Source organism: Chiloscyllium punctatum, chromosome 36 (genome assembly GCF_047496795.1).
Source record: "Chiloscyllium punctatum isolate Juve2018m chromosome 36, sChiPun1.3, whole genome shotgun sequence".
NCBI classification, from domain to species: Eukaryota; Metazoa; Chordata; class Chondrichthyes; order Orectolobiformes; family Hemiscylliidae; genus Chiloscyllium; species Chiloscyllium punctatum.
In genome coordinates this window covers 12,562,750-12,576,875 of record NC_092774.1, presented here as the reverse complement: position 1 = coordinate 12,576,875, position 14,126 = coordinate 12,562,750, and the positions used below count along the sequence as shown (strand labels likewise).

Here is a 14,126-nt window from a genome sequence, read left to right as displayed (position 1 = left end):
ATCAACGAGGTAAAAACAAGGACTGCAGATGCTGGAGACCAGATTCTAGAATCACACAACTCCACGTTGTAGTCCAACAGGCTTCTTTGGAAGCAGTAACTTTTGGAGTGCTGCCTCATCATCAGGTGGTTGTGGAGGATAAGATCCTGAGACACAATTTAGAGCAAAACATTCCAGCGTCCTGCCACTGAAATGGTATATTCAACAAACCTGGATTGTTAAGTCTTCCACCTTTTCAAATAGGTTGCAGGTCTCATTACAATGTGAATCCAAGAATCGAGATAACAAGGTTTGATAGCAAAAGCTCACATCTCAGCTCAGACAATGCATTAAAGGTGTGAGGTCAGAGTCTGCCTGCATCCCAATCTTGAGTCAGACTGGTTCTGTTTCCAAAGTCAAAGTTACAAGCTATTACATGTATTGACTGCCTGCACACACCACACCTCCCCTGTACCCCCCCCCCCCCTCACTGTCTTCACTATTGGCCAGCACCAAGTTGTCCCTTTGTAATTGGATCCTTGGTACATCCGTAACCCGGAGGAAGTATTGCCTCACTCAGCAATTTTAACCCGTACCCCGTCTCCAAGTAAGTGTCTCCCTGCTCATTTGCCAGGAAGGGTCAATGTAGAGTCAACCAGACTGCTGTGGGTCTGGAGTCAGGTGTCGGCCAGACCGGGTAAAGGATGCAGCTGGAACGACTGAGTGAATCCTTTCCCCCAATGGTGGTTCCCTTCCCTAACAAGGGAGGGGGGGAAATCAGATGGGGGTTTTCTCCCCTGCACCACCCCCTCCCTGAAACGGTCTCATCGTCAGATTCCGAACTCCACATTTCTGACCGAATACCAATTCTGCCATCTGTCGTGGCGGGATTCAAACCCGGGACTCCCCAGAAACAGGTCCACAGTTCAATTGATATTGGCACTCGGCCGTCACTCCTTCAATCCCCCTGCGATGGCACGTGAACTCGCTGGTGCTTCCGCAGGTGGGAGGAGTAGGTGAAGGCCTTCCCGCACTGAGAGCAGGTGAACGGCCTCTCCCCCGTGTGGATCCGTTGGTGGGCCAGCAGGGAGGAGTAGCTGGTGAAGCCCTTCCCGCACTGAGAGCAGGTAACGGGCTTCTCCCCGGTGTGGACCCACTGGTGGGTCAGCAGGGAGGAGACCTGGGTAAAGCCCTTCCCACACTCGGGGCAGCTAAAGGGCCTCTCCCCCGTGTGGATATGCTGGTGGTTCCGCAGGTTGGAGGAGCAGGTGAAGCCCTTCCCGCACTGAGAGCAGGTGAACGGCCTCTCCCCCGTGTGGATCCGCTGGTGGGTCAGCAGGTTACAGGAAGTGCTGAAGGCCTTCCCGCACTCGGGGCAGCTGAAGGGCCTCTCCCCCGTGTGGATACGCTGGTGGATCAGCAGGTGGGAGGTATACCTGAAGCCCTTCCCGCACTGAGAGCAGGTGAATGGCCTCTCTCCCGTGTGGATCCGCTGGTGGGTCAGCAGGTGGGAGGATGTGCCGAAGGCCTTCCCGCACTCGGGACAGCGGAAGGGCCTCTCCCCCGTGTGGATCCGCTGGTGGGCCTGCAGGTTGGAGGAATGTCTGAAGGCCTTTCCGCAGACAGGGCAGAGGAATGGCTTCTCCCCGGTGTGACTGCGCCGATGAGTCTCCAGGGCAGACGGGAAATGGTAGCTTTTCCCACAGTCACCACACTTCCACGGTTTCTCCACAGTGCCTGATTCCTCTGGTTTCTCCATGGCCACAGCTTCAGCTGCACACAAACACGTGTAGAGCCCCTCCCTGCCGTGAAGTCCCCTTCCCAGGCCATATAACTGTTTCAGGCTCCACACACAGTTCGCTGTAACAGTGGGGTCTCTGGTCCAGTCCCACTGATGCTGAAAACATCCTCAAACAGGAACCAAAAAGTGTGGATCCCTCTCACAGAAATCACAGTCAAAAATCGTTGTGGTCCCGATGGATTCAGAGACTGTCAGACATTGACATCAAAGTGAGGACTGCAGACACTGGAGAGTCAATTGAAAAATGTGGCGCTGGAAAAGCACAGCAGGTCAGGCAGCATCCGAGGAACAGGAGAGTCAATGGTTCAGGAATAAGCCCTTCATCTGTTGATTTTGAAACTTCAGTCTTCAGATTTTCAAATACTCTGCAAAAACAGATTACAAAAGTCATCACTATCAGTGCAGGGTAGAAATTCAGAACAAGCAATTCTACTTTCTGTGGAATATTCTTTTGTTGTTCCACAAAATTGAAAGCACCATCCCAATCTCCCTTCCCCTCTGTTCTCACTCTGCTCTAACTAATTCCCCTGAAGGTGCTGATTCAGGATCTTACAGGGGCAGAAAAAGCAAAAACATCAAGACTGACATCTCTCTGAATTTTGGATACCTCCACCTGAAAGTTAATATCTTTCACAACACTGGGATCCTGCTGAGAGTGAGCAGGTCTGATTTTGGGAAGCAAAAACAAAGTGTGCCAATTCAGGGTGAACCTGCAATGCAGCTTCTTGAGGAAGGACCAGACACAAAATGGTTAATGACCCCGAGAAGGTGGGAGCAAAATGAGACATCAAGGCATTAACACCGACACACTTCAGTCAAACTCTTCTGCTTCCAGTCAGGGCAGAACATGCTCTGAAAGTCCAGCCTTCACAACCATACTTCTGCTTTCACTGAAGACAATTAGAGTCACACAGCGCAGAAACAGACCTTTGGCCCAACCTGCCCAGATATCCTCAATTAACCGAGTCATGTTTGCCATCACTTGGCCCCTATATGAGCCGGGAGCTGGCAGCTGGGACTAAATTGGGTTGGCTCTCTTGTCAGCAAGGACGGAGTTGGACCGAAGGGTCTGTTTCTGTGCTGTACATCTCTATGACTCCAGTCACATTTGTAGGTAATATTAACAGAGAACTCTGTTCCCAGCTTTGTATTTGTCGGCAACTGCATGGTACTTATCATCCTCAGGTGACCGGCCTTGTTGAATGTTTTAACCAGACTCACGCCTAAACTTGCCAAATTAATGGCCGAGTCTGGCCTCTCCTGGTTATGCTAATCCCTGTGGCCTTATTCCAGATGTGATCCATGTCTGCGGGCAAGACACGACTGTCTCCAGCTGAGAGTCTCTCTGGTCACCCCCTCCGTACCCCTTGGAACGATTCAGCTCCCTTCTCAGTCCACGTCCGCCACATGACCGAAGCAATCATTGGTTATGTTCTTGCTCTATCTAATGTTATGTGTGCCTTTCACTCCCAGGAGCGTGTGACCTACAGCGATGTTCCCCCCCTTTCAGCCTCGTTACGGGTAGAGCCTGGTTCATTGGTGCTCGTCAAGAACTGGACTGGCAAAGGTCTCCAACCTCGTTGGGATGGCCCCTTCCAGGTTTTACTTCCCGCCCCTACGGCGGTCACAGTCGCTGGGCGCTCAGCTTGGGTCCACCTGCACCATTGTAAATTGATTGACCGCACCAATCAAAAGGGGGAAAGACGAGGAGAGAATCCTGGAATCTGAACAAAAGGAGTGGACCCTGTCCATTTGGGTTTTTGAATCCTGCTGTTGTTCTAATGTTAATCTTATTACAGATACTTGAACTAAGAGGAGGGACATGTGGGGGATCGCTTATCTCCTCACCTCTCTGATCACATACAACATCCTGATGGGGAAAGGCTCTAAGTATGGATGGGACCGGGAATGATCAGAGGTTATCACCACCCATACTGAGGAGATGTCGTCCAGTGCACCGGACCAGACCCCTTTGACGTGTGGAACGTGATGAAGATTGATTATTGTAATGGACTCTTCCATCAGAAAGACCAGATGGTCCATCTGGACAGTAGAAATCAGGGGGAGTTACCATGGCGTTACCGAACCTGTCTTTTTGATTTTATCTGCAGACGCAAGCCTAGTGTGGATAAAAATGATCAACCCCGTCATTATGGTAAATATTTTAAGGACGCCCAGGAACACCATCCCTTTTTGTAGGACGGGCTGAATCGAGAAAAGGGAAGCCTGATAGGGGAAACTCCTCAATCCACAAGGAACTTTTTTTTACAGGCCCACAGAACGCTCTTCACCCCAGAGACAGTAGTATGTTACTCCTCTCTATCAGGAGATGACTTACTTGCCCTGTCACCAGACCCCGATTCCATTCTATTCGTCAGACTTCCTACTGCTGATCCTGTGAAGAGAAATATCACTTTCCAATACCTCCGGTCTGTCTATACAAACAGCTGGTGTAACACTGCCTGGGGTACAGCAGGCCTTATGTGGCACATAGACCTGGAACGGAACCCTTCCCTTGTGCATTTATAGGCCTTTTCTCTTTTCAGAACCAGATACTGTCACCAAGACCATGTACAATAGAGCTAAGGGAGAGCCCAATGGGAACAGCATTCTGAGGACCATTGTCTCCCATACACTGCGAGTGCTCAAGTCACTTGGCCCATTTTGTACAGTGCTAAAGTGACTCCCCTTGCAAAACGTTGACCCTATACTCCTGTAGACCTGACCAGACCCCCTGCTGTAACATTTCAGTAACCTATTTTGACAAACTCTCCCTAATATACACCAAACCAGACCATTATTTCTTCAGCTAAGGTAAAGCTACCAATTTCCTTGTCCTGGATGGCAAAGATGTCCCTCATAAGGTCAGTATCGGAGCCATTGTTCCCACAACAGTACCTTGTCCTGGCCAGTGGACAAGTCGATGGAACCTCCATCTGAGGAGGATGCAGCGGTCGGTCTCAGCCAACCTTGCTCCAACTGGAAGGATCCCAAGGGACTGGGTGACAATACAGGACACCCGATAGGCTGGGGAATCCAGAGTACCCTGAGGTTGGAAGGATCGGCAGGGTTGACAAGTCAACAGAACCGCAGTTCCCTCTTTTGCGGCCTGACCAATTGAGGAAATAAGAGTAAAGAGGCTCTGGAACAGAGTAAACTGGGATTATCAGACCTGTGTCTTTACTCTGTGCAGAATTGATATGCCTTAGACTATATACTCGCCCGGGAGGGTGAGGTCTGCACCATTGTCCAAGATAAATGCACTATGGGTATTCCTGATCTCACTGGCAATATTAACTAAGATACAAGAAGAGATTCAGGTATTCCGTGACAGAATGACTGAAGGGACTAGTTGGGGAAACTGCAGATCGGGCCGATGGTACAATTGGCTTATCAATTTAGCTATGTCTGTTTGTCGGTATTGGTATTGTTAGCTATTTAATTGCTAGGCTTATGAGGGCCCTTAGTGATATAGATTTGCCCCAGAAAATGTTCCTTTCGCGATCTGATGGCTCACCCACACGTGTCGATGGCGATGATAAATATGACCAGATGAGCTGCGAAGATGGTGGTGCCTCTCTACAGGATGTTGATGGCTGGACCACCTTGAAGGGCATTCGTTTGGACTAGCCTTCTCTTTCAGTGATCGCGGTGCAATCAAAGGGAGGAATGAGGGTGTGGGCATCTGGGTGATGAAGTCTATAGCCTTAAAACTTGTCTTTAAACATTCAGACTAAAATGTAATGCTGAATCATTGAATACATTTACTGCACTAGAAAATAAACAGGCAGGAAGGCTCAGAATGAGGAGAGAACTTAAAGATAGGGATACCTGGGTTCACCAAGTGATAACAGGATGCTGTAATGCAATTAAGAACGTTTGCCTCAGCATCGGTGAATCTGTGTGAACAGGACACCAAGTGATAACATTCACAGCCGTTCCCTTGTGAGACCATTTTAGTGCTGAGACTGTTGAAACCCGTAGAAAATTAACTCTTAGTGCTTATCTGCAATGGATTGAATTGAATTGCATTTTGGGGCTTTATGATGAGAGATTTTTATTCCAGGCTTCCAAAGAGAATGATTTCCAGGACAAACCAAGAGTGAGGCTTTACAGGTCTGAGTTCTCAAAGGATTCCCTGGGCCACCTCAAATCTCCACTTTAACATGGGAGGTAGGACAAAATAGCTTCTGCTTGGCTAACTCGGTGGGACTGAGTCAGGCAGATACGACTCAGAACAAACAAGAATCCACAGACGGATGTAAATCCAGTGAAAAAAATTGCAAATGCAGAAGTAACAAATCTGAACCTAACCATCAATCGCAGAAGTAACGTTTAATCCTAACCACCAGACAGGACAAATACGATCCCAAGAACAGGTTGTCTACAAGAGATTATGATAGATTAGATTAGATTCCCTACAGTTTGGAAACAGGCCCTTCGGCCCAACCAGTCCACACTGACCCTCTGAAGAGTAACCCACCCAGAACCATTTTCCCTCTGACTAATGCACCTAACACTATGGGCAATTTAGCATGGCCAATCCACCTGACCTGCACATCTTTGGACTCTGGGAGGAAACCGGAGCACCCGGAGGAAACCCACGCAGACACAGGGAGAATGTGCAAACTCCACACAGACGGTCACCCAAGGCTGGAATCGAACCTGGGACCCTGGTGCTGTGAGGCAGCAGTAGCTAACCACTGAGCCACCGTGCTGCCCTAGGCTAAGTCAAAAATGCACGAGGCCTGCGGGATCTGATTGGTTGTTACTATGTGATCATGCTCAATGTCTGACACTGAACAATGTACATAAGTTCTATCCAAACTCTGTAAAAGTCGGCGGATTCTTTTGGCACTCTAGGAGTACTCATCGGTGGCTCAGTGGTTAGCACTGCTGCCTCACAACACCAGGGTCCCAGGTTCGATTCCAGCCTCGGGGGGCTGGCTGTGTGGAGTTTGCACAATCTCCCCGTGTCTGCGTGGGTTTCCTCCCACAATCCAAAGATGTGCAGGTTTGGTGAATTGGCCATGCTAAACTGCTCGTAATGTTAGGTGAATTAGTTAGAGGGAGATGGGTCTGGGTGGGCTACTCTTCAGAGGGTCGGTGTGGACTGGTTGGGCCGAAGGGCCTGTTTCCACACTGTTGGGAATCTAATCTAATCCTTCTGGGCTGATCAGAGTCTACCGACCCGGTCTTATCATAGAATAAACTATTGCTTGTATGATTGACAAAGAGTCATTTCCAGGTGTGTTTATTGACCAATCCCAGAAATCCAAAGATCCGGACAGCGGTCCAGATCAGAACAACCAGATAGGAAATGGTTAATGTCCCCAGGATGTGGGGAGCAAAATAAGACACCAAGGCGTTAACACCAACACCAGGGAGAACCTGAACATACAGACGTGACAAACATTAGTGGCAAGCCAGAATCACAGATGTACAGCACAGAAACAGTCCCTTCAGTCCTTGCTGACCAGATATCCTAAATCAATCTAGTCCCACTTGCCAGCACTTGGCCCATGTCCCTCTAAATGTTTCCCAACATATACCCATCCAGATACCTTTTAAAGGTTATAATTGTAGCCACCACTTCCTCTGGCAGCTCATTCTTTACACACAACACCCTCTGTACATAGGAGTTTCTCCTTAGGTTTCTTTTAAATCTCACCCTAAACCAATGAGCAATCCCAGATCAAAGATCCAAAAATGTGCAGGTTAGGTGAATTGGCCATGCTAAATTGCCCGTAGTGTTAGGTGAAGGGGTAAATGTAGGAGTATGGGTTTGGGTGGTATACGCTTCGGCGGGTCGGTATGGACTTGTTGGGCCGAAGGGCCTGTTTCCACACTGTAAGTAATCTAATCTAATCTAATCTAAAAAAGATCTTGTCTGTTTACCCTCGCCATGTCCCACATTATTTATACAAGGTTGTAGGGTCACCCCTGTGGGATATAGGTAAAGCAGTGTTACTTCTGCAACCATAATTGCTTCTGCAAAGTAAATGAACTAACACCAGGGTATAATTGTTTCAGCTAACAGTGGAGTTAACAAGAATGAAAGCTATGTGAAGGAAATATATAATTGCTTTTGTATTAGCTAAAATGTGCATACATGAAATGCGCCTGCAAACAATGGTAGATGTTACAGACAAACAGATAAAGGTGCTGTGAGGGGAGGGGGTGTAGATTAAACTAGATGTGCTCGTACAAACAGTTATAACCATCTGTTTCCTGCTTCTGCAAAAACAAAAAACCCACACAATCAAGGAGGTCAGAAGGCTCAGTGTCGCCCCAGGGCCGCGGGCGGGGGGACGGTGGGACGGGGCGGGCAGGCGGGGCGGGGCAGGGGGGGCGAGGGATTGAGAGATAAATTTCAGGTTGTCCGGTATATGGTGATTTTAAAGAATATCAAGGGTCTTTTAAGAAATTACTTGTAGCTGACCACAAAAAAAGGGCAGCGGGGCATTTCGTAATAAGCTCATAGTTTGTAGGTCTGGTTTTTCCACTATCAAGATAGTAAAGGATAATCTCAGAAGTCAGACGGTTAGATAAGATAAGAGGAACTGGATAAAATAACAGGAAGGCTGGAACGAACAAGGACAGCCAAATAAGGCAGATTTAAAGAAAAACAAGCCAGATCATTAATAAGTATGATAGGCTTAGGCTTGGGTGCAGGGAATTACCAAATGAAGGAATAACGGGCACAAGTAATAACTAAATAAAGGGATAGAATGAAATAAACACTTATGATCGGTTTATTGCTCAGTGTAGGGGTGCCGAGAGAGCCCTCAGAAAAGTATAAAAAGCTCTGTATTTTACTGTCGGATATGTTTCTCTTCATACAGACATCCATCTTGCAAGATGTTCGAATAAATGTGCTGCTTCAGAACTCTTTGACTCAGACTGAAAATTATTAATTAAGTGGGGTTCGTTTCTCAGTGCACTATGGATAATTTAGCATGGCCAATCCACCACAACCTGCACATCCCTGGGCACTATGGGTAATCTAGCATGGCCAATCCACCACAACCTGCGCATCCCTGGGCATTATGGGTAATTTAGCATGGCCAATCCACCCTAACCTACACATCCCTGGGCACTATGGGTAATCTCGCATGGCCAATCCATCACAACCTGCACATCCCTGGGCACTATGGGTAATTCAACATGGCCACTCCACTTTTGATTAGAGTGGTGCTGGAAAAGCACAGCAGTTCAGGCAGCATCCGAGGAGCAGGAAAATGGACGTTTCAGGCAAAAACCCTTCATCAGGAATAGAGCCTGCAGGGTGGTGAGATAAATGAGAGGAGGATGGGGGTGGGGAGAAAGTAGCATAGAGTACAATAGGTGAATGGGGGTAGGGATGCAGGGGATAGGTCAGGGAGGAGGGTGGGGAAGGTAGCAAAGAGTACAATGGGTGAATGGGGGAGGGGATAGGTCAGGGAGGAGGGTGGGGAAGGTAGCAAAGAGTATTGAAGAGTAAGGAATTCTGTTTTGAAAGCCTGACCTTGCAGCTGCAGGCTGTCTCTACTCCTCAGGCCATCATACTGTGCTGCTTCATAGAATGATGGGATTGGTTCTCTCTGTCCCTTATCAGTAATTAGAGCCGAGCTGAACCTGCAGTATAAGATAACATTCAGTTTTGTAGACATGAAGAAATGTAGGTCTGGACAATGTATGTGAACCTTACGACTGCCCCTCAGTTGCATAATTAATGGAGAGTGGGGCTTGTGTTTTACATAAAACATGTAACATTCTTTATTTTATTGGATTACGTCAGACTTTATTTTGAACTAACGTATTCCCCATGGCAACGAATAAAGCTAGTTAATTGCTCAAGGTCTCCTCTCCTGACTACTTTACTTTAAACGATTTGACACACGAGTTACTTTGCTCCAACAGTACGAATAGAAGGGAGAGAGAATTCCTCAAGTATGGCACTATCAGAATCCTGGGACAGCCCTATTTCTGGTTTACTTCCTAATGAACAAACATTAAGCATTTATTTATTTCTGATTTTGTTTCATTTTTCTTGTTTGATTCCCTGCTGTGACTACACTCTGTATCTGGAATGGTGACAGGCTGAGATTGTGGGTTGGCTTTCGATTGACTGAATGTTTTCTTGTTCTGGAAGCTGTAAAAGAGGCATGAAAGCTTCAGCAGAAGTCCAGCAAAGGTGAGGATAGACCAACATCTTACTCTGTGGGAACAGGGAGATCAGAGGACAGAGAAATCAGGCCATAAATCCGAGCTTACACCAGACTACCCTGTGATCAGTGCTTTGATTAGCAGTGCCAACCCTCTGCCTTTACCTCGCTTCCTATCTGACTACACCTCAATATTCAGGATCCAATCCTTGCCATCCTGAAGCCATGTCTCTGTAAGCAGTCTCAGACCATAATTATTCACTTCAGTGTGTGCAGTTAATTCATTCACTTTTGTTACAATGCGGCACACATTCAGACACACCATGTATCGTTTCAATTTTTGTGATCTTTAGTATCCAGTTTCGATTGCTGGTACATTTACTCTCCTTGTCCCTTTCTATTGTTCTCTGATGTTCATTTTCCACATCACTACACTGCTCACTGGCCTTGATTTGGATTGGCCATGCTAAATTGGCCACAGTGCCCAGGGATGTGCAGGTTAGGTGGGTTAGCCATGGGAGATGCAGGGTTATAGTTTCATAGTAATAGAAGCAGGAGTAGGCCATTTGGCCCTTCCAGCCTGCTCCACCATTCATTACGATCAGGGCTGATCTATCCATTGTCTGAGCTCCTCCTCCCTGCATTGTCCCAACTACCCTTCATTCCCAGACTCAACAGAGACACTCGGTCTTGCAGCTGTACTGTTACCTGATAAACAAATTCTTTCCTTGCATGGGATTATCTTTCTCTTTGCAAGGACCTATTGCACACATCAGCTACTAACCAACACTGTCCAGACACTACGTGACTGGGCAAAGTGCCTCAGTTTGCTCAATTTCCTGCAATTAACAGTTTGCTAATTGTTAAATGATTGTAACTTAGAAAATCACACAACTCTGTTTCTCGTCAGAGTGACTTGTGACCATTAGGTTGACTTGGCTCTCCCCGTGAGCTCCGAATAAACAGTCAATAACCCAAGGTTTGTGTGTCATGATTACTTATCTAATACTTATTGGACTACTACGAGCAAGTCACCCACAGCATAATCCACTTCCATCCCCAACATGGATCAAGACACCATCCTTTTTTGCCAGACAAGTAACTGTATCAAGCTCAGGAAACAAAGCCTGTCAAACATTAACAGGCACAGATCTAGACCAACCTTTTCCAGAGTCTGTCCCTTCACCTCGATTGACTTTCTTTTTCCCCTCAGCTCCTACAAACCAACAGCTGAACCCAAGGATGAGAAAAGAAATGGGAAAGAGGGCGAGAAAAGAGAGTGCGGTCCTCCCAGATGTTAAACAGAGGAAGGAAGTTACAGTCTGGACTGAAGCTCAATCTTCATTCAGAGAGAGAGGAGCAACAGCAACTTCAGAAGCTCATGGTCGACCTTCCGCATTCAGACAGTGGCGGAGGTTCTGATTGGCAGGAGGACCAGGCCCCTTCCGGTCCTAGAGGGTTTCCCAAAGATTGGTCTCCCCGTCCATCAGAACGACGAGGGGAGGGGCCCTATGTCGATCCCACACATGCGCACCATGAACACTGCTCACGGCCGATAGAGCAGTATGTCGATCGCATGGGATTGTGGGTACTAAAATAGCCATTAAAGAGATGAAATCAAGACTCCCATATGCCTTCTTAACCGTCCTTTTTCATGTATTGGGGACGTACACGTCAAGAGCTAATCTTTAATCGATTTTCAATTGATAGACTGAGTGAAACACTACAGGTGTTCAACTCTCTATTTCCAGTTCAGTGTCAGTATATCGCTCTTTATCTGTCCTCAAATAAGGACCGAATCAAAGCCCGACGTCTGTTCCACCTGAACGTTGATTTTTGTTTAGTTTGCAGGTTCCAACCCTCCGTTTCAATCATTTATTAAAAGTTATTCGTGTTACATGGGCTTCGCTGGCTGGCCAGCATTTAGTTCCCCTTGAGAAGGTGATGGTAACCTTCTGTGGTCCACACGCTGTACGGTGACCCACAATGTCCTGAGGGAGATTTTCCAGGATTTAGACCCAGCAACATTGAAGGAACAGCAATGTGTTTCCAAGTCAACAGGTTGTGTTCCCAAGCATCTGTTGCCTTGGTCCTTCTAGATGGAAGTGGTTGTTGGTTTGGAAGGTATTTTCTAAGTATCTTTGGTGAATTTCTGTGTTGCATCTTGTAGATCGTACACAATACTGCTTCTGAACAATGGGACAGAGGGAATGGATGTATGAGGAGATGGTGCCAATCAAGCAGGCGACTTTGTCCTGGATGGTGTCAAGCTTTTTGGATGCTGTTGAAGCTGCACCCATCCAAGCTGGTGCGAGAGTATTCCATTACACTGCTGACTTGTGCCTTGTAGAAGATGGACAGAGTTTGGGGAGTCAGGAGGCGAGTTACTCGCCATAGTATTCCTGACCTGTTGCCTGCTCTTGTTGCCATTGTGTCTGTGATTAGTCTAGCTGAGTTTCTGGTCAATGGTAAACCCCAAGAACATTGATAGTGGGATGTTTCGTGACAGTAACACTGTTGAATATCACGGGGCAGTGGTCAGATTATCTCTTTTGGGGATGAGTCATTGTTTGGGATTGGCATGGCAGATATGTTACTTGCCATTCATCAGCCCATTGGATATTGTTAAGATCTTGTTGCATTTCAAACTGAACTGCTTCAGTTTGTGAGGAGTTGTGAATCATGCTCAACATTGTGCAATTATTGGCGAATATCACCACCTCTGACCTTATGATGAAGATGGTTGAGCCTCAGACACTATCCTATGAATTCCTGCAGAGTTGTCCTGGAACTGAGATGACTGACCTCCAACAACCATAGCCATCTCTCTATATGCCAGGTATACCTTAACAATTATGACACACAAACAATATTTCAAAACTAATTGAAGGAATACATATGAGACACCCCTCTTTTTGATTAGATTCCCTATAGTGTGGAAACAGGCTTTTCGGCCTACCCCGTCCACACCGACCCTCTGAAATGTAACCCACCCAGACCCATTTACCCCTGGCTAATGCACCTAACACCATGGGCAACTTAGCATGGCTAATTCACCTGACCTGCACATCTTTGGACTGTGGGTGGAAACTGCAGCACCCAGAGGAAACCCATGCAGATACAGGGAGAATGTGCAAACTCCACACAGGCAATCGCCCGAGGCTGGAATCAAAACTGGCACCCTGATGCTGTGGGGCAGCAATGCTAACCACGCAGCTCCCCCTTGTCCATTCCCCCTGACACCCACAGCTCCCCCTGTCCATTCCACCCACTGTCCATTCCCCCCGACATTCTCTCTCTCTGTCCATTCTCTCTTCACCCCCAGCTTCGTTTCTATTCTCCCTCTATAATCCGAACACCCTGTCCATTCTCTCTCACACAACCCTCTGCACCCCTGTCGTTTCTTTCCCCACCCTCTGCCTCCTGACTAGTCCTTCTATCAAACCTCTGCCCCCATCTATTCTCTCTCCACCCCACCCTCTGCCCCCCATCTATTCTCTCTCCACCCCACCCCCTGCCCCCATCTATTCTCTCTCCACCCCACCCTCTGCCCCCATCTATTCTCTCTCCACCCCACCCTCTGCCCCCATCTATTCTCTCTCACCCCACCCTCTGTCCCATGTCCATTCTTCCAGCCCCCACCATCCAATCTCTCTCGCTCATCCCACTATTTGCCACCCCCCGCGTCATTCTCTCTCCCCTGTTGTGGGGAAAAACACCAGGCTCGGAGTCAGAATTGGGGTTCAATGACAGAATTCATCATGACAGGGCTCCGGGGAGAGAAAGACACCAACAGCACAGTGAGACTTCTCTCGACCCGGAGCACACGTCAAGAGACTTTTATACATTTTGTGATACAATCGGTCAGGGATGAGATTATTGTCTTTGTAACATGATTTGTTTATGGTAATCCTTGTAGAATCGTTGATAGTTGATACAATCATTGTCAGTTCCAACACAACCTTTGTTAATTTCCGCACAGTCGTTGTCAGTTTCAGTGCAGACATTGTCCATTTCAATGTCTGCATGGAAATCCATTGTTGTTGTAATGGGCGCTAATTGCTCTCCCTGAGAAGGAGGATTCCTGCAGCCCTGGCTATTACCATTTGGTATTGAGTCTGTATCATGCTGTTGGCACTTCTATAAGAGGTGTTGGCTGGACGCAGACACTTCGGCGGGCAGTGTTCATTACTCATGAA

General features: G+C 47.5%; 2 protein-coding genes across 2 annotated transcripts in view; one reads left to right on the top strand and one right to left on the bottom strand.

Moving 5' to 3' along the window:
* The window catches only part of LOC140460006 (uncharacterized), a 65,638-nt gene that overhangs the window by 15,868 nt on the left and 35,644 nt on the right, over positions 1–14,126 (top strand). The gene's annotated exons all lie outside the window — the stretch shown is intronic.
* Positions 466–2,255, bottom strand: LOC140460770 (uncharacterized). The gene has a single exon (XM_072555448.1). The coding sequence runs from the start codon at positions 1,736–1,738 to the stop codon at positions 938–940; it is 801 nt and encodes a 266-aa protein (XP_072411549.1). The 5' UTR covers positions 1,739–2,255; the 3' UTR covers positions 466–937.